At 42.0% G+C, this 26,991-nt stretch overlaps 1 protein-coding gene across 2 annotated transcripts in view; it reads left to right on the plus strand.

Annotated features, from left to right (window-relative positions):
• The window catches only part of ASNS (asparagine synthetase (glutamine-hydrolyzing)), a 580,006-nt gene that overhangs the window by 84,287 nt on the left and 468,728 nt on the right, over positions 1-26,991 (plus strand). For both annotated transcript variants that reach the window (XM_044066497.1, XM_044066498.1), the window contains exon 2: positions 11,725-11,994. In XM_044066497.1, the coding sequence (XP_043922432.1) occupies positions 11,746-11,994 (249 nt within the window). In that variant the 5' untranslated portion in view covers positions 11,725-11,745. The remainder of the gene's footprint in view (positions 1-11,724; positions 11,995-26,991) is intronic.

The raw sequence follows: 26,991 nt of genomic DNA on the forward strand, positions 1-26,991 counted from the left end.
TTGTGAGGTACTTGTGGCCTCTCCAGTTGCTGCTGGTGACTTCAAATCAAAGGGGGGGCTGCAGGAGACAGGTGAATTGGTGAGGTCAATGGGAAGGGGTGTGGCCAACCAGAAAGGGGAGGAGCTATGCTCAAAACCACAAAAACTGTAACTTTAATTTTAATTAAATATGCTGCCCTGGGTGCCAAACTGTCATTATGTGAGTCCAATCAAGACGAAATGAAGTGTAGAAGAAAAAAAATATTTCGATGCATTTTCTGCACGACAGCGTACTTGATATGTAGATGGAAACAAAAAGGTTGAGGCATGAAAACATTACTTTTTAAATACATTGCTGGAATGCCAGTCAAAATCAAGTATAAGAAAAACAAGCCGCACTCAACTCAAACCCCTTCTCCTTGCACTGCAGTTCTAATTATAATTTATATTCAGCTCTATTAAAGTTCCAAGTAACATGCTGAAAGTAGCAGTCTGTGATACCCCCACTTGTAAAAATGTTTCTTATCCAAAAAAGACCTGCTGCCTGACAACTATCTACTTGTTTCATGGGGAAAACATGATCAAAGTAAAAAATGAAAAGCAAACAAGAAACAAGCTCAAGATACATTGCTTAAAAAGGATTGCTACACAAGTTATGTACCACACATGATAGATTGCCATTCTGTTTGGTTTACAGGTAAAGCCTGCAAAGATGACAGCAAGTCTCCAAAAAGTGTAATGATCTTCTTAAAATGTTATCCTGTCCTTTATTACAAATACTGTCATATGCATTTCAATACCTAATGCTTATAAGTTATCTAGTTATGTAAGTATTCTCTGCATGGCAACAACAGAAAGGCTTTCAATGTTGGCAGTTCTTTAACCGTATGCTTATTAAAGCTTACTTGCATCTTACAATCTCAGACAAGCTTACCAGATGGTCATTAAAGCATTGCTACTTAAACAGAGCAATAGGCGCTTTCTGAGTAATAATAAGCATAAATCAACAGTATAATCATATGATGGGAACCAGAACCTTCTGCAAAATCAAGGACAGAATAAAAGTAGCACTTGTGTCTACCTTGGATGGGGGATACTCTGGCCATTTGCACTGCATAACTGCTCCTTGCCTTGATTGGACACATCCACTACATGGGGGAGTGCGGTGCAACAAGTATGTCACGATTTGAAATATCTCTGGCTGACTGTGATGGCCCTGACACATTTGTCATACCTCTCAACCTCAGAACAAGAAATATGGACAGAGCCATACATAGAAGTGGGAAAAGGCCCAAAAGTTTTAAGTATTGCTCTTATAAACTTAGAAAGATAATAGAAAGTAGGTGTTGCATTAGTATGAATTTTCTGAAAGATATGAAATCTGAAACTCAAATGTCTGTCATTCTTTTCTAACTTCAGTCTTTAATGATTTGCCACTAATTTGCCAAAAAAAACAAAATTTTATGAAAAATGGACTAAAAATCTGATGCAAAAATATAAAATAGCCACACAATGCAGCTGGGAGCCTGTCAAAGAAGGGACACTTTTTATATTAGTACTGCTAACCTGAGCAGCTTACAAAATAAAAGAATATACATGCATTTCTGAAATAAAAGTAATCTATATATAAATCTGATTATTACATTTATTTTTTTAATTGTAAGCCCTCCACGTTTTCTTCCAAAATTGCCATTTTGCAGTGAGATTATTAGGGGAAGAGCAACATTTTGAGCCAAAATTGGGGACAGTTGAGAGGTTTGGACATGCCTAATTCTATAAAGCAATTTATTTGCACGTACCTCTCATTTTGTTAATGCAGGAAATCTGGACAAGGCCAAATATACTGGGGGGAAACATATAAACAGTACTATAAATTGTTGTATAAACCTGAGACATTTGATAGAATAACAGGTCTTGCTTTACCATGCATTTTTCTGAAGGTTATGAAGTCTGAAACTCGGTATTTAGTGACTTAATTCCTAAATTAGTTGCCAGAAAAACGCACATTTTATGAGGAACAAACCAAAAACAAGCAAAAATCTATTAATTCTGTGAAAATCTGGACTGTTGATCGGTATAGTTCAGCCGGGGCTGTCTTATTTTGCCACCCTTCCCCCTCCCTAGTCGAATGGAGCCCCCCCCCGCAGCCATTCCAATGAACCATTACTTGGCTATTTCACCCCATTTACCATAAACACTAATGTGCATACTGCTTTCCTTCTACGATGATTTGGACTTCATTTGAAAGTTTTATTTTGCATTTTACAGCACAAACACTAAGACATCTGCTAAATAAAGCAATGCAGTCTCACAATGAAAACAGACTTGGCATTAAAACTTCTCTGCCCTTGAAACTCTAATTCATTGAAACCCACCTTCAAAGAAAATACATTTTGCCAGTGGCAGATAAAGATTAACTTTGGGCTGTTTTCAAATCATAGGCCCCCTGCACACAAAACATGCACGTGGTCTTTGATACACCTTCCTGATTGTATTAAATTATATTCCTTGTACAATATAGTACAGTTGTTAGAGGGCATTTTAAATTTGTTTTGAACATTTTTCCAGTAAACAATGAGACAAAATGCATGCACCAATAATGACAAAATTGCCCAATTCAGAACATTTTTCCAGTAAATAGTAAAACAAAATGCATTCACCAGTAATGACAAAACTGCCCAATTCAGAACGTTTCTGTCATAAAAGTCTACTCAAACTTCTACAGTCCACCAGTATCAGTACATATGCACAATCTCTGAAGAAGTAAGTCATCTAAATAATTCCACATTAAAGAAATCCGTAACTAATGAAGAGGTTGCTGCTAGCAAACAACTTTTATATTTCATTGTTTCATATACAAATAAAGTGCCTGTTGCCCTTGAGGAATAAATTGCCTATGTTGCATTACAAAAATGATAAGCTAGTAATATTGCAATAGGGAATGGATGGCAAACTGATAACAGTTTCATAGTTACTAGGTATCTTCACCAAAAAGGACTGCAGCATCCACCCGCTTTACAGTTCAGTACAGTACAGTGTCAGCAATGCATCTACCTACTGTGGGAGTAGAATCCACAGCCTTCTGCATCAAAAGCAAGTACACTACCTATTGTGCTATTAACAATGCACCTGAAGTATCTCTGATGCGTTATATTGGACTACCAGTCTGGTGGTGTGCGCATCCTTTATGAATATGGAAACACCACCCCCTTTGGAATTCTGAATTCTGGGGCCGAAAGGTATGGAATGAGTTGTAGCCTTGTAGCAAAGGGGTGCTATCTGCTGTCGAACCAGGCCTCTTACAGCACAAATGTCAGTGTTCTTCATTTTAAGGATTACCTTGAGCAAGTGCATTTTTTGATTTAGACTTCTAGCATTGAGCAGTATGACCTTAGATTGCATTTGTTTGTAGCTGTTACGGTGGTAATTTGGTCTTTGGAAAACCGCCTAAAAAGGCACTATAGGGGTGGCAAGAGCCTTGGCTAGTATCCGGAAGCCCAGGGGTGACAGACGCAGGCCATCTCTGGCAAAGCATCAAGGTCTGTCAATGATGTCATCCCAGGCAAAGAGATATTGGATCCCCTTAGAATGACACCAGAAACTTAGCCAATTGTTGAAATCTATCCATTGTCTGCTTGTACTGTGATATCATTCTGGGTGATGGTAGGAAGCTGCTCAGGGCTAGGGTCATACCTGCCTGGGCTACATAATCCGAGAGCTCCTCCATGTCTCTCTTCATGTAGTCCAGAGAGGTATGTCTCTGGCCATTCACACCCACATGTACTATGACAGAGTCATATTTGTATCTATTGTTTAGGGACCTGAGTGCATGCATTATGTGGTGGATCCTGGCACTTGACAGGCAGCTGATTGTTACTTTCTCCGTATTCAGCCTAGCGAGTGCGACTTCATTGTGCCTCACTATCAGATCACCTATGACTAGTGTGTTAGACATGCTGTTTTGCCTTAGGGGCTTTGGTTGAGTGGACACTGTTTAGGAGAGTTATGTGTGTCATGATTAGTGTTGTGTTGTGGTGTTTGAGTGTGTTTCTACCTTAGAGGTCTCTGCTGCTTGGGTAGATTTTTGAGAGCCTCCATGAAGGTGGGTGTTATGGTTTGTGTTTTTATGTGAAGGCAGTGCTGGTGTGTGTTCTGGAGGGCTATGTGTTGCATGTGGTGTGGTGCAAGTGTTGACCTTCTCGTCTTGACCAGCTATTCCGGTCTTGGCTGGACAGTGCGTGGCTTCCAATTTGGATATAAAAGTGCATCTCTTGCAAGTCTGAGTGTTGGGAGGTAAGAGGAGAGGGTTGTCAATGTACATGAGGAAGTTGCTACGTTGCCGCAGAATGCCCAAGCTCACCAGGATAATGGGAGAAAGCACAGGGAACTCACCTTTAGACATGCCTGGAGGAGTTGGCATTAATAATAAATACTGGAGCTGTTTCCTTGTAGAACGTTTAGTGCTAGTGGCACTTTTGTGTGGTACAGTAATTGCTGCAAGAAGTCTGCTAAAGTGCTAGACTAATAAACTAGAAAAAAGTGCAGGAGAGCAGAGAACTAGCAGATCTAAGGAAAAATTTGAAGATCACCGCTCAGAAGCTTACAAACAGTCCTGGATACAGCAAATCTGTATCTGGACTACACTAGTTCCAGGAAAGGCAGGAAACAGTTTTTTGTTTCTTCCAGCAGAGTGCACTGTGATTTCATTTTTGAAGCTCAGTACAGCATATAGTTTAATCATAACATATAGTTATATTTTACATTTGTAAAGCCCTTCTGCGTTGGCATTGCTAATCCCACTGCGGTGCTGTACTGACATATATGCTTGCAACCCTAGGCACCATCTTGGCAACTTAGCATTTTGTTGGCTAGCTTGGTGTAACCATGTTAGGGGATTGTGATCTGTAACTACAGTGAATTTCCTTTCATACAGATAAGGCTGAAGTTTCTACAGTGCCCACACTATGGCTAAGACATTCCTTTTCTACAGCTGCATAACATTCCTCCCTGGGTTGGAGCCTATGACTGAGATAAACCACTGGGTGCACTTCTCCCTTTGAAGAATTCTGGCTAAGTGCAGTCCCCACCCCATGGTTCAAAGCATCCACCTGCACAGAAATTATTTGCTATAATCTAGACTGGCTAACACAGGGGGTCCTCCCAAAGCTTCTGGAATGCCTGCTCACATGCTGTGGTCTACACTACCTTATCTGCCCTGTTCTTCTTTGTCAGGTCTGTGAGGGGAGCAGCTATGGTACTATAACTGAGGGCAAACTTTCTGTAGTACCCTGCTGTCCCTAAGAATGCCGTCACCTGCTTTTTGGTAATTGTTGCAGGCCATGCCTGAATGGCTTCCACTTCGGCGGGTTTTGGCCTGATCTTACCACTCCCCACTCTGTCTCAGGTTGGAGACCTCTGCCATACCCACCTGACATTTGCTTGGCTTAATGGTCAGCCCTACCCTCTGTAGTCTGTCCAGCACCTCCCTGACATGTTGAAGGAGCTCTTACTAGGAATGGCTGTAGATGGCAATATCATCTAGGTAAGCAAGGGCAGACCCTCCTGCTAGGATATGGTCTAGCAGCCTCTGGAAAGTTGCTGGGCCATTTCTTATCCCAAAGGGCATCTTTGTGAACTCATACAAGCCAAAAGGGGTCACAAAGGCACTCCTCTCTCTAGCACTGGGAGTCAAAGGCACCTGTCAGTAACCCTTGGTAAGATCAATGGTGGTAAGATACTTAGCCCCACCCACCTGCCCTAGGGCCTCATCTGTCCTAGGCATGGGGTAAGCATCTGACTCTGTGTGACTATTAAATTTCCTGTAGTCCACACAGAACCTGGTGCTGCCATCGTTATTTGGCACCAGCACCACTGGGGAGGCCCAGGGACTGTTGGACTCTTAAATTACCCTTAGTTCCAACATCTCCCGTATCTCCTCACTCAGTTTGTTTGACTCTCTCAGGCACCTTGTATGAGGCCTGCCTAATAGGCCTTTGGGGTCCTGTATCCACCTGGTGCTGCACCAGGTGGGTGCACCCTGGTTTCCCAGTGAACATGTCCCCAAACGTCTGTAACACTGCCCAGATTTCTCAATCCTGGGTAGCCGATAGCTGCTCGGACGTTGCTACCCCTTCCACTGAGGTGTCAGTCCAAGCCTCACTGAGGAGATCAGTCACCAGATCTCCCTCAGACTCCTCCTGCAATCCACTGCAAATACTCAGCACAAGGGGCCTCCCTATCATGGTAAGATTTCATCGTGTTAACATGGTACAATTTGTGCCCCGACCTCCTGCCTAGCAGTTCTACCATGTAATTAACATCACTGACCTTCTTTACCACCTTGTAGGGTCCTTCCCAAGCTACTTGTAGCTCGTGTCTGACTGGAATGAGAACCATTACCTGCTGCTCTATAGTATACTCTCTAGCTCGAGCATTTCTGTCATACTATACCTTTTTCTGTTGGGCTTCTGCCAGGTTCTCCTGGGCCAAGCCCATGAGTTCCCGGAGTCTTGTCCTCAGGTTTAGGACTTATGCCACAACAGACTCCTTGTGGGATTCACACTCACCTTCCCACTCATCACAAATTAAATCTAGAGGTCCCCTCACCCTGTGCCCATACAGCAAATCAAAGGGTGAAAAACCTGTGGATTCCTGGGTAACCTCTCTGTAAGCAAACAACAGATGGGGCATATATTTGCCCCACCCCCTCTTAAACTGGTCTGCAAATGCCCATAGCATGGACTTGATTGTAGTGTTTAACCTCTCAGCAAGACCATTAGTCTGGGGATGGTAGGGGGTGGTCTTCAGGTACATCACCCCACAGTACTTCCACTGACGAAGCCAGCAGGTCTGACATGAAATTGGCACCTCTGCCAGTCAGTATTTTTTTGGGAAACCTACCCTGCTGAAAATCTCTAACAAAGCATTTGCCACCTTTTCTGCCTCAATGAAGGACAAAGCCACTGCCTCAGGGTATCTTGTAGCGTAATCCACTACCACTAGGATATACTTTTTCCCCTGTGGAACTTTGGGTACTCTGAGGCCCCACGATATCCATAGCTACCCTCTGAAATGGCTCCTCAGTCACAGGCAAAGACATCAAACGAGCTCTCACCTTGTCTCCTGCCTTGCCTACTTTTTGGCACTTCTCACAGGTTCTGCAGTACTCTGTTACATCTCAGGGAAATTCCAGGCCAATAGAAGTTCTGCATAATATGTCTTTGTATGTTTTATGCCCATATGACCTGCAAAGGGAATATCTTGGGCTATGGCTAGAAGTGCCAGATGGTGGGCTCTAGGCACTACCAACTGCTGTAGTCTCTCACCTTCTAGCCCTCTCTGAGGGCTATCTATACAGTAAACCTTTATCCCAGTATACAGATTCCACCTTCCCTTGAGAATCAGGTGCCTCACTAGCTACCTGCCTCAGGCCTTGCCAATGTAGGGTCTGTGAGCTGAGCCTGTCTCCGCTCTCTTTTGTAACCCTTCCCAGCTCCCCTTCCACAGGAAGTCTGGCATCCTCTGACAGTGGTACCTCACTGTCAGCCTGGGTACTACTACTCACCTCTATCTTTGCAGTCACTCTGTCCAAGGGACCATCAGTACCCACAAGCAGCTGTGGCTCACCTTCAGTCTCACTGCTACAGAGTAGCTCCCTCCCTGAAATAACCACCTCACTAGTCATGGCTGCAAGTGTCTGTGTCTTCCCCAGGCTACCAGACCCACATGCTTGTCTCCAAGCCTGACTGTGTGTAACTGCATGAGCACATGTTACTGCATTATCAAAATCATTCCCTATCAGGACATCTGCAGGGTGGTAGCTTGGTAACCTGGTTGTCCCAAGACAGCCTACTATTGGCATTTTGTCATTCCACTTACTGGCTCCCTCACCTTTTATTCCCCACCTTGCTTCTGTGGACATCTGTATGCCACATGGCCCCACTGTTTGCATTCAAACCATTTAACCCTAGGTCCTGGACATGTATCTGGACTAGTGGCTTCCCCTGCTACTGGCAGATTCTGTTGGGGCAGTCTGGGCTGCCCACCATGGGTTCCTTTAGACTCATGGGTATTACTGGGGGTCCCTTTCCTGTGCAGGGATCCCCTGCTTCCTAGGTATAGGTCTCCCTTCTTCCCCAACTCATCTGAAGTAGCACATTGTCTATCAGCTAACCAGATCCTCATATCCTCAGGCAAAGTGCTAAGGGCTTGTTCCCTCACCAAAAGGTCTGCCAGCCCTTCAAAAGTGGTGTCCTGACATCCACTCACCCACCTATGAAAATAAGTGCTCAGTTCACCAACATATTCACACACACTTTCTTCTGCCTTGCGTCTATACTCTCAAAACGTTTTCCTGTAAGTTTCAGGTGTTAGCTTAAAAAATTCTAGCAAACAATTCTTAACAGCAGTATAATTAAAAAAATCATGATCAGTTAATTTAGACGGCACAGTTACAGCTTTACCATGGAGTAAGGGTGTCAGGAACCATACACAGAGCCTTTGGTCAACATTATAGTTTACATACCCTCTCAAGCATATGAATGAAACTATCAAAATTATCCCACACTGTAAACTGCAGAAGAAATTTACTGAACTTTTGTGCTTCTGGGGTCCGGTTGCTTCCTTCCCCATTACCTCCACGACTCTGGTGGAGTCAGCGTCTCCTTTTCGTGCTGCCTCTGCTTCCTCTTCTCCTCAGCTTCCAGGCGTAGCAGTTTCTTATTCTCCTCAGCCTGTAGATGTCTCAGACTCTCTGCTGCTTCTGTTTCCAGACGCTTGGCTTCCATCTCAAGCCTCTTTAGCTCCAGATGGATTTTTAAGTCCTCTGCAGAAAGGTTGAGCTGTCCATTCCCTGAGTGTTGTACATCTCCATGGCCAATCTGATCGTCCTCCTAGTTGCTGTTTTCTGATGCAACTGTGACCAAAGCTACAATCATGTCTGCCTTAGTCAGGTTTCCATGCACCAGTCCCTTAGCCTGGCACATCTCTGAGCCAACTGGCTCCTTGTCCACTTGCCATACTCCTCTGCTGACATGCTTGCCTGCTCTCCCTGACTAACTAAGCTAACAAAAGAAATAAAACAATTGTAATCTGAACTCTGAATATTCACTGCGTGGCTGATTTAGAGTACAAAAACACCTTAAGTGATCACTGTACACAAGCTACAGGAATTAACTCTCCACACCACTACAAGCCAATTAGTATGTGATGTGACTAACTCACCACCATCAACAATTAATATTTGATGTGGATATCCCACCACTGCCAAACAATGAATATGTGGTGTGGATATCCCACCACTGCCAACCAATTAATATGTGACACCCGTGCACTCACCCAGTAAACAAGGAGCCTCAATCCTCACCACTAGCACCAGTGAGGGGCATGCAAATTGGGAAGGATAACAAGTGCACACACAGTAAAGTAATAATTCTCTTAAGAGCACACAGAGATCACAGTCGGTTTCTCCCTTTCTCTCCATATTCCCAATAAGACTCCCCACTGGCATAGCTATAGGGTACAGGTCTCAGCCTAATGGTCAAGCTAAAACCTCCAGCATCCTCTCTGCCCAACTAGCTCACACGCACAAACACACACACACACACTTTGATATACGAGTTATATACAAACACACACACTCCTGGGAAAGGCTGGCACAGGTTCTCCAGCTACTCCCCCTTCTCTGCCCAGGCTATAAGGTAGAAATCACTGCCACCAACCACTAATATCAGCTACTAATAAGGCCCTTTCCAAAGTGTCCAGTTTTACTGTGCAATATTATTATCTTATTAGTAAATATGACGACCAGCAAGGCTTATTGGAGTGACTTGGACATTATCACTATATACATGGAATGTACTCTAGAGCTTAAATTATCTCTGCACAAAATGGCTACAGTTGAAAGATTTTAAAAATATTTAATGATAAATCATAAAAAGCACAAGACAAATCTCCTCAATTCAACAAAGTGCTTGTCAAGATTTCAGTGATCACAGGAAAATACTTTAAAATAGTCTGATATAAATGTAGAAAACAGGTAGACTAAACGTACTATTTTCTATCATACAGAGCAAAGGCAGAGTGCTGGTGATGTTGCCAGTTCTGAATCTCTCTCTCTGTCTCTCTCTCTCTCTCTCTGTCTCTGTCTCTCTCTCTCTCTCTCTCATTTGATAATACATCACTGCTGACTCATTTTAGATGACCTCATTCTTAACAGTTCTGATTTAGCTTCCCATGCTAACAGAAACTCAAAATTTACATTTATTTTTGTAATGTGCACCTGCAGGAAGCCACATCAATAAAAGACATGTTATACATGTAAAATCTAACAATTAACTTTGGTCTCGAAACAATAAAGAATTTGCTGGTCCAGACATCAGAGCTCCGAGCTTGTCTTGTCAGCTTTCTTCCAGCAGAGTGCACTGTGGTTACATTTTTGAAACTCAGTACAATATATAGTTTAATCATAACATATAGTTCTATTTTATATTTGTAAAACCAGCCTTTGGATTAGATTAAGATCAAATCTCTCAGAATTATTTACAAGATTCTGTCTGTCTGGGCTGGTAGCCTTTCAGTTTTTCTTACCATGTATATGCCCTCTATAACCACCTCTTCCTTCTCGCTGGATAGGTGAACTTGCATTGCCTGTACACTTCCATTCTGCACCCGAGTTGCTAATAACTCATATTTGTTGGACTGTAGTCAAGGTGCTGTCCATCTACTAAACACAGACAAGGCATGTCATTTTACTGGTCTTTGCTATTAGGCAGAAATACTCACCACTGTACTGTCATGAGAGACATTGATGACGAGTAGTTACACTTGTCTGGCAGTAAGTGCAGAGGATTAAGGCTATAAGCTGCTAACAAGCTGCTTCCAGTTAATGTATGGTTTGATTCCTTCAGCCTCCATTTCACTGCTGTGCAAATTTGAGCAAGTCACTTAACCAAACATTGCTCTGGGATGATTGAGAAAATTGGGTTAGGGTCCTTAATGTTTTTCCAGACTGCATTGCCCCTGACTACTTATGAACATTACCAGGATATTTATATACATGCAGCAATTCAGATAGCACTAGCTTATCTACTGAATATTTCTGTCATGCTTTCAGCACTAGCTTATCTTCTGAATATTTCTGTTATGCTTTCAGTCTTCTGTCTGACTAGTTTTGTAATGATTCTTCCATTTTTGTACCCATTTGTTTTCTTCTTCCCCTTTTTTGTAATCTGTTGTTATCTGGCTGCCTCCAAGCATCATTCTTTGAGAAACCGTTTTCTGGTGCCTGCTTTGCTAATACCCACAGAACAGACAGACTGGTTAATGAAGGAACTTGTATTTCTCTGGAACTTAGGAAAAACCTCCTGGTTCACTGCAGCAAGATGGTTTTGAGTTGGGTTCAGAATTAACCATGCGAGATAGGTCAAGTTTATCCACATCAGTTCATATTCACGGTAGAACCTACTGCTGAAATGTTATTGGATTTTTAGGATTATAGGACTAGTCAAGTGGTAAGGAAATGTTTTTCCTGTGATAAACAATGGGAAGTGTCTAGTTAATTTACTTTAATATGAATCGTATTTTCGAGGATTTTTTTAACTAGGAAATTAATTACACTTAATATTTTTCAGTGTTGTATTTTGTTGTCAGTTAATGGAAAAATAATGGATAAACCATTTAGTAGAAAGTGTTTTGCCTTTAATAAAATAATTATTTATTGGTAACAGAAGCTTTTAATGTTCACAGAAACATCTGCTTTTCCCCAAAATGTGTGGAATATGGGCTCTGTTTGGAAGTGATGAATGCCTTACAGTTCAGTGCACAACTGCGATGAAGATTAATCACAGGGGTCCTGATGCATTCCGCTTTGAAAACGTTAACAATTTTACCAACTGCTGCTTTGGATTCCACCGTCTTGCAATTGTCGATCAACTTTATGGAATGCAACCACTACGTATCAAGAAATTTCCTTACCTTTGGCTCTGCTACAATGGAGAAATTTACAATTTCAAACAGGTATTTGTTTATGACAAACTGTGACATGCCAATAGATTATTTGTAGAATGGAAGGAAATGCTTGTGGGTTGATAGCTTTAAGTAAATTATCAAAAGAAGTGGCTTGGAAGGGAAGATGGTACATGTTCAGGGTTATGACTGGCACCCAGGGTTGCCAGATTTCATATCAGCCAGGTAGGGATGAAAAAAAAAAAGTGAAGAGCAAAAAAAAAAAAAAAGGTCGTTAATGCAGAACAGAGTTCCGCATTAAAGATCTGCACTAAACAGATCTGCACTAAACACGGAGCTTCTCGTGTTTAATGCGGAACATTGCAGTTCTGCATTCAACAGAAGTAGCTCCATGTTTAGCGATTTTTGATTAGCCCATATACCGGCATACGGGCCAATCAAAAATCGCTAAACACGGAGCTACTTCTGTTTAATGCGGAACACAAGAAGCTCCGTGTTTAGCGATTTTTGTTTGGCCTGTATGCCAGGTATACGGGCCAATCAAAAAAAAAAAAAAAAAACAAAGCGGAGGCTGGCCGGGATTTAAACCGGCAGGGCGGGACTCGGGATCAGGCTGCTGATCTCGGGACAGTCCCGCCCAAATAGGTACGTCTGGCAACCCTACTGGCATCGCTTGTGTGGTCTTTGATGCATGTCTGCATTGTCACATGTAGCAGTACAGTTAAAGGTGTAATGTGTAGTACTTTGGGCTACCTAAGCAGTGTTGCCATTTTATATTCGAGGTGAGAGAGTTCCAAAACAGAGAGAAATTAGGTGAGACTGGGGTGTGTGTGTGTGTGTGTGTGTGTGTGTGTGTGTGTGTGTGTGTGTGTGTGTGTATATGTATATATAATATATAATATATATATATATATATATATATATATATATATATATATATATATATATATATATATATATATATATATATATATATATATATATATGTATATATTATATATATATATATATATATATATATATATATATATATATATATATATATATATATATATATATATATATATATATATATATATATATATATATATATATATATATATATATATATATATATATATTATATATATATATATATATATATATATAGTATATAATATATATATATATATATATATATATATATATATATAATATATATATATATATATATATATATATATATATATATATATATATATATATATATATATATATGTATATATAATATAAATATATATATATATATATTTATATATATATATATATATATGTATATATATATATATATATATATATATATATATAATATATGTATATATATATATATATATATATATATATATATATATATATATATATATATATATATATATATATATATATATATATATATATACGTGTGTATATATGTATATGTATATATATATATATATATATATATATATATATATATATATATATTGTGTGTGTTTATGTATGTATATGTATATATATATATATATATATATATATATATATATATATATATATATATAGAGAGAGAGGTCTATTTCATTTGATCGAAAGACCATTTGATCGAAAACCAGTATTCAAGGCATAAAACTGGGATTTGTCTCCCTCCCCAATGTCGTGCGACCCTGGAGTTGGTATATATAGTTAAGGGGGGGCACAGCACCCCACATTGGGGGGTGGGGTGGGGGGCAAAGCCCCCCACCCAGTTTCCTTTAAAAGAAGAAAATAAAACAAAAAGTACACACGCACCCCCAACTATATATACCAACTCCAGGGTCGCACGACATTGGGGAGGGGGACAAATCCCTGTTATTTGCCTTGGATACTGGATCTGATATTGTTAATCCTCGTTCATTCCTTACGCATGAGTATCAGTTCCGACCTAGGAACCGAGCCGGCCATTTTTCAAGCTTGCACCAGCTTCAAACTCTCGAGCTAAACTCTTACCCACAATCCCCCTCTACCTGTTACCTCAGATTTCGTTTGCCTCATTGCCATTCGGTCGTGTCAAGCTGCTTCTCTTGAGCTAAGTACAGTTATTTGTTGTTTAATAATCATTTATATTACTTTTCTGTCAGAAAAGTTTCTATTCCGTTGTCTCTTACCCTATCGCATCTAGCGACCATATTTTCTTGAGGCTTTTCTTCTCTTTTCTCTACCTTTTTACTGCGAGGTATTCTCCCCTTACCATCGTTGGTAATCCTTCTCTTTTTTTTTCATACCTTCGGGTATTCTTTTGTAACATTGCTGGTACCCTATTTTGCTATCTAATTTTGTATCATGGCAGATAAGAAAGGTAGTCCGGGGTTTAAACGGTGTTCTGATTGTGGACACAAGCTACCTACTTCTGATGCACACTCTTTGTGCGTTTATTGTTTGGGGTGTCCCACTTATCTGTTGACCTGCCCTGTACTATCTGTGAAAACTTTTCAGATAGAATTTTGTTGGAAAGGAAAAACAAGCTGTTGCAGGGACTTCTTAAATCTCCCTTTTCAGAGGCTATTTCTGGGTCAGAGGCCTCGACCCCTTCTAGAACCCATAAGAAAATCTTGGATGTTCCTGTCAAGGCTAAATCTTTACCTTCATCCTCTGCTGGGGACTCCCGCCAACCAAAACCTAAAAAGGCTAAAGTTTCGGCTCTGGAGCTCACTCAGTCAGTCCCAGTGCTTTCGGTGACTAGATCTTCAGCACCGAGGCCTTTGGCTCCATTAGTGTTCTCTGCTCCGTCTTCTCCTGCAGCCTTCACTATATCGGCACTGAGTGGCTCCTCAGTTCAGACTATTACCACTGTATCGGCACCGACCGTTCAGTTGGCGCAGACCTTGACCACGTCGACTCCGACATCTTACTCGGAACCGACACCTTTATTGTTGACTCCAGTTTTGTCTGTTCCAGCTACGGTGTCTGTACCGATCCCTGTGTCGGTGCAGACCATGACCTCGACACCGATAAGTCTTCGGTGCAGATACCCATAGTCCAGTCTCTCTCGACACCGTTGTTCTCTGTGCGGACTGGTGAGATGGGCACCGAGTTTGCCTCTTCTGTGGACAGGCCTGTTTCTCCCTCAGTCTCCATGAGGTCCACTAGAAGCCTTTCCAAACACAATGTGTTGCGTCTTGTGGATCAGGTGCTCTTGGCCAGAGGTATCCCACCCTCCAGGAACTATCCTTCCTTGGGAGGTGATCACCCGTCTCCAAAGACCCCTTCTTATTCTCCTCCTTCATTGCCTTTGAAGTCCATGGATATAGCACAGTCTTCCCCTTCTGCGGTTCCCTTTATGAATCTCAGTAAAGAACCGCAGTTGCCTTCATGGCAGGAAAGTTTTACTATGACCCAGGATGTCCGTTGTGACACGCATAGTTTGCTGCTCCACAGCCATCGAGGGACTCTGGGTCGGCAGACTGAGCCACTTAGGGGAGGGGTGACCCCTGTTCTAGACATTTACTTCTCTTCAGGTGGACCAGCCTTCCAACTGATGGAGAAAGCTTTCGCTGCTGCTGGCGATACTGGACTGTCTATCCCTCCGCCCTCCTCTGGTACACTGGTTTCACAAGTTGCACCGAGTGGGAACCAGGTGCAAGGGCCTCAGGACATATTCCCACAGTAAACCCCTTTTCCGCTGTCTTCCCCAGCTTCTCCCGCTGAGGAAGTCCACCGGAAAAGTTCGTGTAAGAGAAAGCACATGGACTCCACAGAGGAATCCCTCACTGAAGACACATATTTTGATGAGGGGGAAAGGATTCCCTCGGTCACCCTCTGAGGTATCATTTGGTGATATGCTCGAAATCCTGAAACAGAGAGGTGACTGGCAAACCTCTAATCTGATCTCTGAGGAATCTGTGTTCCTGCAGGCCTTTCGCACCTGGCCCCCTACCTCCTGGGTTACTCCACCTGCCGATGAACTTGTCCGGCTTATCGTGCAGCGTGCTCGGAAGGCTCCTGACACCGTCGAAGCTATTCCCCGGAGGCCAGATAAGATTTTGTCCCCTCCTGCTACGGATCCTCATTGGTCAAAAGGTCTTCCTGTGGATGCTTTGGTGGTGGCCGCAACAAAAAAGGATCTGGCAGAATAAGAAGGCAAGACTGTCCATCCGCCTAACAAAGAGACCCGGGCCCTGGACGAGATAGGGAAGCACACTTTTGCATCAGCGACCTTTACTATCATGTCCCTGAATTATATGGCACACTTTACCAGGCTTCAAAGGGATCTGATTTCTGAACTCTCTGAAACCTTGGCTGTTGCCTTGTCTGATGAGGTCCTTGACAAAGTGGCCTCTCAGCTGGCCACCATTGAGTCGATATCTAACTCATCTATGTGATTGATATCTCCCTCATCATAAGGAGCAGCAAGTTCAGCTGCGGTCTTGAGACGTCACGCCTGGATGTCTTTGTGCAATTTCACGGAACCCTTTAAGGCTTCCTTTCTTAACGCTCCCATTGAGGCCTCCTCGTTGTTTGGACCCAAAGTTAAAAGCACACTGGCCAGGTGTGAACAGGACGGTAAGACCCTTTCTGCCATAGGTGTCCATTATTCTTCCCCTCAACGTGCTTTCTGCCAAAACCAAGAGAGTGGGAAGATATATGGTTCAAGAAATCTCAGGGTACTTTCCGTAACACACAGGCCGAGTTCTCCCCTAGAGGCAGAGGGGGAAACTCACAGGGAAGACTCTCCTTTTGGGGCAGAGGGAGTCCGCGTAACCAGAGTTCCAGGGATTCTTTCCTTGGCCAATCCTACCAGCGCTCCTGAAGAGCGACCCAACTCCTTTCCTCTGGAGGTGGTTGGGGGACGTTTCTCCTTGTACTCTTCTGTCTGGCTAACCATCACCACTGATTCTTGGGTACAAAGGATTATAACCAGAGGTTATCATATCCCCTTCGTTCTTTGTCCTGTCCCTTCAAAAAACCTTCCAGACGTTCCACCCAGTCAAAGGGAAGAAGCAGCACTAGAGATAGAAAAGCTGCTAAGAAAGAGAGTCATCCAAATAGTCCGTCCAGACCAGATAGGATACGGAGTCTACTCAAGACTATTTTTGGTGACAAAGAAAACCAGGGACTGGAGACCAATTTTGGATCTCGGTGTATTGAACAAGTTTGTGAGAGTACAAAAATTCCGGATGGTCACAATACAGTCTCTCCTCCCGCTTTTGGAAAAAGACGATTGGATGTGCTCGATAGATCTTCAAGATGCGTACTACCACATAAAAGTGGACAGGCCATCAAAGATTTCTGCGCTTCCGTGCGGGAGCCAGTCACTACCAGTTCAGGGTACTGCCCTTCGGACTCTCTGCAGCCCCCAGAGTGTTCACAAAGTGCATGGCAGTTGTCACAGCTCACTTGCGACTTCAGGGATTCCAGGTGTTTCCATACCTAGATGACTGGCTCATTTCTGCCCCCACCAGACATCTACTGGAAGAAGCCCCGGCATACTCTCTCCTCGCTGCACAAAGGCTAGGCATAACCATAAACTGGCAAAAATCCAATCTCACACCATCTCAGTCGACAGTATTCATAGGGGTTATCTTGGACACAAAACTGCAGAGCTGCTATTCCAGAGCACAGAATTTTAAGGATAAAGCAACAACTGATTCCAATCCTTTCAAGGGAGAAATCCACGGCTCACTCAGTTCTACAGCTGTTGGGTTCCATGGCAGCCTCCATCACCATTGTCCCCCTGGCCAGGTTCCACATGAGGCTTCTGCAGTGGTTACTGCTCATCCAATGGTATCCCTTTCAGCATCCTCTTTCAGCCATGATTAGAGTAACCCACAGGTGTAAACAGGATTTAAATTGGTGGATGACGCACAGTCTATCACAATGGTCTCGCCCCTTCTCCCCCAGTAACCCAAGGCCACAGTGACCACGGGCGCCTCCCTGATGGGGTGGGGGGCTGTGTCAGGGACAGACAGTCCAAGGCACTTGTTCTGAACTGGAAGACCATCTGCATATAAATGTTTCTAGAGCTGAGGGCGGTGCTTCTGGAGTTGAAAGCATTCCATCCCCTGCTGTCGTCTGGGACAATTGCGATTCAATCAGACAACATGGCGGTGGTCTGGTACATCAACAAGCAAGGTGGAACCAAATCTTACCCCCTTTGTCGAGAGGCCATGAGGATATGGCAATGGGCGATGGCTACCAACCGTTTTCTTCTAGCAACACACATTCCTGGGAGTTCCAACGTGATAGCAGACAGACTCAGCAGGTGCATTCCTCAACCTCACGAGTGGTCCCTGAAACCCTTGATAGCGGTGGAGATCTTCCACCGCTGGGGCCATCTTTGTTGCGACCTCTTTGCATCCCCGACCAGCTACAAATGCAGCAACTACTTCGCCCTGATTCCCCCTCCGGGACAGTCACCCAGGGATGCTCTAGTCCACGATTGGCCCTCTGGTCTTTACGCATTCCCACCCTTTCCCCTTATACCCCAGTTTCTGAAGAAAGCCGTCGGTTGAAGAGTAAGGTGATTCTCATAGCACCATATTGGCCTCGACAGATTTCGTTCCCTTTCCTTTGGCCTCACCTACTAGATCGACCATGGATTCTCCATCCAACCCCGGAGTTGATCTCACATCCACAGAACCTGATTCATCCCAACTTGAACAGCCTGAAGCTCATGGCTTGGCTACTCCAATTCCCTTGATTGCCAGGCAGAATGATCTTTCTTTACCAGTATGTGATATTCTTATTGCTTCTCATAAATCTTCCACTAGAATTACTTATCTGAGCAAGTGGAAAAGATTTACCTGTTGGCTGAAAGATAAACAAGTAGATCCGTTCTCAGCACGACTGTCGATTTAATACCAGACAATCTGGCCGACCTTTTCCATTCGGGTCTATCGGCCTCTACTATTAGAGTTCATTTGGCTGCAATTTCTAATTTTCATGAGGGTGTTCAAGATTCCTCTCATGTCCCACAAATTGTGCAAGACCTTCATCAAAGGTGTGAATTATCTGAAGCCACCTTTTAGAGAACCTATTCAACCATGGAATTTATCATTAGTTCTACGAGCTCTGACAATGCCACCTTTCGAACCAGCCTCTTCTTGTGACCTCATACATTTATCATGGAAAACCTTGTTTTTCTTCGCCATTACTTCTGCCAGACGTATTTCTGAGCTTCAGGCTTTATGTATCAAGAGTCCATACTTGATTTTTCATAAAGATAGTGCCTCTGAGAACTAATCCATCATTTCTGCCAAAAGTGATCTCTGAAATGTCCATTAATCAAACCATTGAATTGCCAGTTTTCTTTCCCAATCATTCAAACAAAGGACAGTATTGCCTACATACCCTAGATATCCACAGGCAAATCCATTTTTACTTAAAACAGGCCTAGGTCCTTTCGTAAATCTGACAAGTTATTTTTGGCCTTTTCTGGACCTAGATTAGGATCTGCTGTTGCTAAGGTCACATTAGCTAGATGGTTGAAGGACTGTGTGACCTTTATTTATACACAACGTAATATCTCGTTGCCTAACACCATTAAAGCCCATTCAGCAAGGTCGGTGGTAACTTCTGCTGCCTTCCATGCCAGAGCTTCCTTACATGACATCTGTGCAGCTGCAACTTGGGCTACGCCTCATACCTTCATCAATCATTAGAAATTGGATTTGGCCTCCAGGGGAAGAGTATATTTTGGTTCTGTGGTGCTCAGGAATGTCCTTCCATGAGAGCATGCCAGGAATAGAGGTAGCTGGGGACTCTGACCCATATGTAAGGAATGAATGAGGATTAACAATATCAGATAAAGAAATTATGTCTTACCATAACGTTCCATCTGTATTGTTCCTCGTTCAGTCATTACAACCCTCCCTCCTTCCCCCTCCTGTGGTTTCTAGTGGATCTCACCATCCGGTTCTCTTAGGTTATTTGACCAGAGGTAGCCTCTACCTTCCTTGACTTGCAAACTCAATCTGAGGTAACAGGGAGAGGGGGATTGTGGGTAAGAGTTTAGCTCGAGAGTTTGAAGGTGACACGAGCTTGGAAAATGGCCGGCTTGGTTCCGAGGTCGGAACCAATACCTATGCGTAATGACTGAATGAGGATCAACAATACAGATGGAACGTTATGGTAAGACGTACCTTCTTTTTGTCGATCAAATGAACTTTCGATCAAATAGGTTTAGGTCAAATAGTCTTTCGATCAAATGAAGTAGACCCATATAAATTTATATATATACGTACATACAGGATGCCTGCTATTGCTGTTTTTCAAAGAATTCCCCATTTCTTGAAGCACAACATTGTTAATATTAGATGGATACAGGGATTTGCTCCACTTGGAAAGGATACTTTTCATGTCTAACAGCAAGTTTTGCACTTCTTTGTAGAAATACTCTTACTTTTTCAGAGTATAGAGACTTGCTTTGTAGTGTGTGGAAAGTCTGATAGGGCACTGCTTAATTAGTACCTCTGCATTGTGTCCTTTTATCATGAGGAAACAAAATCCTAGTGACAGTGATGCTAGTACATTTCTGACTTTTTCAGTGCCTCAAATCCTCATTAATTTTCTTGAATAAATTTTGTGAGAAGAATAATAGAAACTGAAGAAGGCGCTGTGCAAATGCCGACAGTCTTGCTTTTTGTTTCAGTTTTATGTACTTATTTTCTATTAGATTTTTCTAAATTGTTTTTTTTGTTGCCATTCCTGCCAACCAACAAGACTCCTACAGGTTTGACACAATCCATTTATACCCTTACCCATGGATCTTATCAGAGTAAGAGCTGTTTAGACCGGGCTATTCAGGCAGCCCCGAGTGTGATTTGTAGCATTTCTGGCATCACGGCTGGATCTGCATCACTTTTATAGGAAAAAATGTCTTCAGAATATAAGTGTACATGTAAGCATACATATTTTAAAGTCAGTGTCTTAGTGAGCCTGAGCCTAATATCTGTCCCCAGGCTGCATATTTGCATCTTAGCGCCTTCTCTGCGGGGCTTATGCAGTACTTGGCCGATTGTGCCCCCCTCCCCTTAAGGATGGGCATAGCTGTCTTCCTGTGTCAGAATCTTCGGTTGCCTGAGACGCTCACTAATTCCAGATCACCTGTGCTTGTAGTCGGGGCTTTATCCCTGTACACCACAGTGAGGGCTCTATTCCCTCTGCGCCACCACAGTTGATATTTCCTACCGAAGTTTGCCAATTATCAGTCATCTGACAGTTTGATATCAAACTGATCACAACAAGGGAATGAAGGATACTTCAATTTATTCCAAAATGTTCAAGTGATGTGGTGGAAACCTTCAGTGGCAAGTAAAACACTATAATAGGATCAAAAGATTACGTAAGGAAAAAAAATAATACAGCTAATAACTTTTGCAAGTCGGTCATTTAAAACAACAAGTAAAATTGGGTACTGCCAGGTGCATTCTAAATTCATACTTTTGGCTTAAAGGCTATCCTATTTTAGAATGAAGATGCATTCCTTAATTAAAAGCTGATCCTTAACTGACATCCGACACACCATCACTAACATGAGGAATAACATGTTTAGATAGCTTTACAGCTGGTATAATCTCCAGGGTGCATTGAATTAAAATGAATGCCATAAGGACTTCTGTCTTTTTATTTTTAATTCCCTGGCCTGATCTTAATTTAAACCTTCTGGTAGTTTCAGCTATAGAAAGTAGACTGCATGTGACAGCATATATTTCAGAACATGTCTTAGAATGTCAGACCATTTTTGTGCCCCCCCCCCGTACTTTCTTGACTGCTCTTCTACCTTCACCCTGCTACTAGAATAGGAGCCCAGTACTTGTAGTTTAGGTGAGAGCCTTTTGGCTCATTCATTCCTGCCCAGCTTTCCATTCTGTGACGAGTGTCAGTTGGTAAAGAGTGTGCCAGCTTGCTGATCCTGATAGAGGTGACTTACTCTTTCCCCTTGAGAACATTCCCCCTGTCCCCCTTTGGTAGCTCCTCTAAGCCAGCAGTCACTGCCTTCATAGGAAAAGCCTGTCTCCACATGCCAATTTTCCTTTTGGCTGCATAGTGTGACAACATTGTGGTAGAGTGGGTACAGCTGGCTCAGAATCCTACCAAGTGCTCCCTCAAGACGAGCCAGAGCCATCTCCCTTCCCCTAATTTTGGTAAGCCGTCAGCAATCGGCCACTTCCATTCTTCCTAGACAGCCGCTGTATACACCTTAGCCACTTGTCGAACTTGCATCACATGTGTAGTAGCCATGGCTTTCTCCCTGTACACCATAGAGGTGGCTTTCTAACCACAATCTTATAAACCTGAACAGTTATAAACCAGTTGTCATTGGGTAAAGGGTAAATACACCCATGTTCTCCTAAGGGCCAAAAAATATTATTGTGCTTTAGAATGAAGTAGTTGGGTATAACAAAATTTGCCTTATTTCTAGCTGTTTTAAAAGACACATTTGTAAGCTTGTTTATTGTTCTATTAAGAAAAATACCAGTTATAATTGCATGTCATATTTTACTTGTTTTGCAAGTACTTCTGCTGAAACACTATATTCAGTAGCAAAATATTTCTATGATTTACTGTTTTCCACCTTTGTCGTTTTACTTGTCCTTATCACCAGAAGGATATAATTTATGATTAAGAAACTTGGCCCTGGAAGTGCTACTAACTTTATGGTAAACTAATATTATATTATCTTACGACTTCCTCCTTTGTATAGAAAAAAAACCTACATGGTATTTACAGCCTCAGTCAGGAAAAACTTTCCAGTCATTTTGTGCGCTGTTGTTCCCCATCAGGAAGAGATTAGCGAGGATGATGGATGACTCTTAACATGCAGTAATTACATAGTTGCTACTGGTCTTTTGTCTATTGAAGTAGCCATTTTTCTTCCAGGTGTGCATCACAAAGTGATATCTAGGTAGTAAGCAACAGAGGGAGTAATATAGTAAGTAAAAGAAACCTCAAACTTATTTTAGCAATATCTCTAATAAACTGTTTAACATTATGGATGCAACGTTTGTTTGCAAAAATTAAACTCTGACTGCATCTGAAATGTTTAATAACATTTTATTTATTTATTTTACATAAGTAAACTGGGAAAGTCCGACTGGACACCAGTCCTTTTTCAGCATAGGCCTGGGGAGAAAAGCTCCACATAAGAGATATATTACTGTGGATGAAGGCAAGGTGGTTCATACAGCCTACCTTGATCTGACCAAGGCCGTTTGATACCATTCCCCACTCAGGAATCATAGGAAACTCACTAAGCTAGGCATCAACCTCCACGCAGGAATCATAGAAAAACTCACTAAGCTAGGCATCAACCCCTATATCACCAGGTGGGTTGCAAACTGGCTCACAGATAGAACCCACAGTGTGAAAGTAGCTGACTCCAAGTCAGACTGCCGACCAGTCATGAGTGGAGTCCCACAGGGTTCGGTCCTGGGTCCTCTCCTGTTTGGCATCTACTTCTCTGAAGACCAAGGCCAAAACAATGTGACTGTCTGACAAAGTTCACAGACAATTGCAAGTTGGGAGCTATTAACTCCCCAAGTGATGTTGATATCCTACAGAAAGGTCTCACTGAGACCAACGATTGGTGTCAGAACCATGGCCTTAAGCTCAATGCCAAAAAAATGTCGTCATCCCCTTTGGGAAAAACCCAGTTCCCATGAATTACCACATCGATGGCAGTCCACTGAACACAGAAGGCGTTATAAGAGATCTGGGAACACAGGTTGACAGCAGCTTCTCTTTTGACCACTACATTGCCACTGTGGTCAGAAAGTCGTCCTATGTGGCACATCTCGTTACTAAGGGTTTTGCATTCAGGAAGAAAGAGGTCATTGTCTCTTGCTACTCTTCCCTCATTAGGCCAGTCATTGAGTACAGTGCCTCAATTGGCATGTACCTCACTGGACACCTGCAACAACTGGAGAGGCCGCAAAAGTACCTCACAAAGAGGATCCTAGGCCTTAAAAACTTGTCGTATATGGACAGACTCAAAAAACTCCAACTATTCTCTATCTCATATCGCCTACTTAAAGGCGATCTTTGCTTGACTTACAAAGCCAGGTCTGACCCATCTCCGTTAGAAATGCTACATTTAAAGAAATCCCAATCCCTCCGCACTACAATCTCCAGATACCTCAACGTCATTACCACAATCAATAGAACGTGCTGGAGGGACAGGTTCATAACACAGAGACTGCCCATGTTATGGAATAGATTTCCCATGCATGTCAAACAGAGCACTTCACTGGCCGTCTTCAAGAGAAATCTTGATGAGTGCATGGGAAATTTCACCCCAGGTTATCACTCCAGTGGCTGTACTCGACAAAGGTACTGGGAACTAAGGTCTGGTGGCACGATGCCAGGGTAATCCTATGGGCTAGACTTGTAAAGGCTCCAGGGCCATTAGCCTAGAACACACCTATGAACAAATATAGGAAAAATATATAATGTGAAATTAAACACACCACAAAACATAAAATGTGTACATGCACAGGTTACAGTATATACAAAAATGCAAATTATAAGTTGTATAGGTTATAATTTTTATAAAAGTCACAACATTAAACATGTCCACTCTCAGACAGTGCCCTAACTAAATTGCCACTTGGTGGTGGAAAGGCAAAATTGTCCCCTTAATTTGTTATAGAAAGTCTCATCAAAAACAGCATAATTGTTGAGACAAAAAAGGACAAGTTCTGCTATGAAATTTAATGTTATTGAACTTCCAAGAAAGAAACTGAAAGCCTGTATGTCAGAACATAGTTTAAAAATTGAATTAAGGCTATTAACATCTAGTACCAGCCATTCAACGAAATTAAGGGTATACACTTTTTTTTTAATTTAAGTCCCAAATATGTTACATAAGAATTTATTTTCAACATTTTTTTTGAATATGAAGTGGTGTAAGACTACCTTTTAGTATTTTGAAAAATGAAATAATATAGAATAAAATAAAATGACTGCCAGTAGTAATTGGCCTGCCTGTGGGGATTTAATGCACCTTGGGCAAACCATAAAATATTGACACCTTAAGATGTTTATGGAACGTTTCTTATTTACTGACTCTGGCTCAAAATAATCAAGGTAGGATCCTTTCTGTAATAAGCCTGTAAATTCCAGTACAACGTCTTCACAGTGAGAACGATTAACTACAGTGTATACATGATTAAATCTTTCAGGAGTTCAGAACACATGTTTGTATACTGTGCCACATTCCTCACTGCAGCATTGTTTGTTTTTGTCTGCCAGTTTGATTATCAACCGTTTTATCATTAGTTTCCTTAAAGGTAACCATTTAAAATGTTGGGACCCACTAGAGCCTTTCCCCGAGTGCATAGACTGAATGGTTGAAAGACTGAACTTAAATATACTAAGTATGAGATACCGTTTCTCAGAATATTCATTTTTGTCCAAGGTATGGCGATCTCTGAGTTGGTATACATAAGTTCAGGAGGTGTGGTGGGCTTAAGGAGAAGAACGATTTTAGAGACTCGCTCTTCTCTGGGTTTGTGGTCCTTTTTTTTCAGCTTTTAGGGACACTTCATTTTGAGCGTCATTTCATTAGGGAGCCTTCTTTAAAACATCCCCTTCATTCTTTTATATGATAGGTCTGTTTTAAACATTAAAATTTTTCTTATAAACACAATTTAACATTAAAGTTTAATGTGCTATAGAAGTTTGTTATAGTGTGACTTAATAGCAAAGTATAAATCCATCTATCCAGCCATCCTCAATCCCTTTTTTGCCTATGGGTCAGGGTGTCACTTCAACAGTGACAATCATCTAGATCCAAGGTTTACACCCCTAGCCCTGCCACGGTAGTTCTTCCACACCACAGACTTACATGCATACTCACACCTATGACCAATTTAGAGTTAGAATGTGGGAGAAAACTGGAGAACAGAGAGGAAACCCATACAGACACAGGGAGGACATTCAGACTGTGCATAGAAGGCACTCCAGCTGAGAATCGAACTGTGGAACTTTTATCTATGAGGCAACAACATTATCCGCTGTGCCACTGTGCTGCCTGTACAAGGGGACCATCAGCATGTAAACAATGTCCAGTAAAGTGTAAGCGTTAACTATTCCGTTATTAACTGAGCTACATAAAAGACAGTGCCAGTACTCTTGGCACCAGTTCTGTATTACATTCAGCATTACTAAATTGATACGTTCTCCATGGATATCTAGTTATTAGGTAAAACGTAACATAAGTTGCAGTACCAATTGTAAGAATTTTTTTGTCTTGCCTCTTATTGGTATGCATACGCTCACTGTAATTGCTTTTTTAAATGTTATCATTTTTATTTTTGTACAAGTTAAAAAGGTTTCAAACAATAAAATTTAACATAGACATTTTCACATACAATGTTCTAGATTAGTCAGCCATATAACACAACATATTTACCACAGCACATACAACAGAAATATCCAGCATTTACATCTTATTACTACAGAACAATATTTCTCTGCATTTTCACTGTCTCACCTTATGCGTAACAAGTCTAACCCCATACATGACAATAACAGTTATAATTACAATCCCCATAATTTGAGCTGTATCATTCCTTGCTCAAAGTCCCCCCCTTATGCATTTCCTGCAGTATTAAGCACTGTTTGCAGAATTTGGGTCCCTGCTGCTTGGCTATTCAGACGGTTACCCCCATTTCGGGTAACTCCTGCACTTGGTCCTGCCATTCCTAATCCGCTATAGTTACAAAGTTACAATTTCACCTACTTCATCACTCACTCCTACCCCTTTGCTTGATAAGTCTGCCCATCACTAACCCCCTCCCCTTACACCTTTTGTAAGCCATTGTGCATGCCCCCTCCATAGTCTTTACATCCAGATCCTCGCACCAGTTTCTGTTATCTGTCTCATTCACATTTAAGCTTTTCATTTCTAGCTCATCCCTTCTCTTTATGCATCCCAAAAAAAGCATAAGTCACAATGATTGGGGATCCTGTTCCCTGGTAATTTACTGCAGACCTGACTTGCCCCCCCCCCCCCACCCCCAATGTCTGTCACATACACATCGTATTCTCATTTTC

Source organism: Protopterus annectens, chromosome 3.part1 (assembly GCF_019279795.1).
Source record: "Protopterus annectens isolate FY-2018-M chromosome 3.part1, PAN1.0, whole genome shotgun sequence".
Lineage (NCBI taxonomy): Eukaryota > Metazoa > Chordata > Ceratodontiformes > Protopteridae > Protopterus > Protopterus annectens.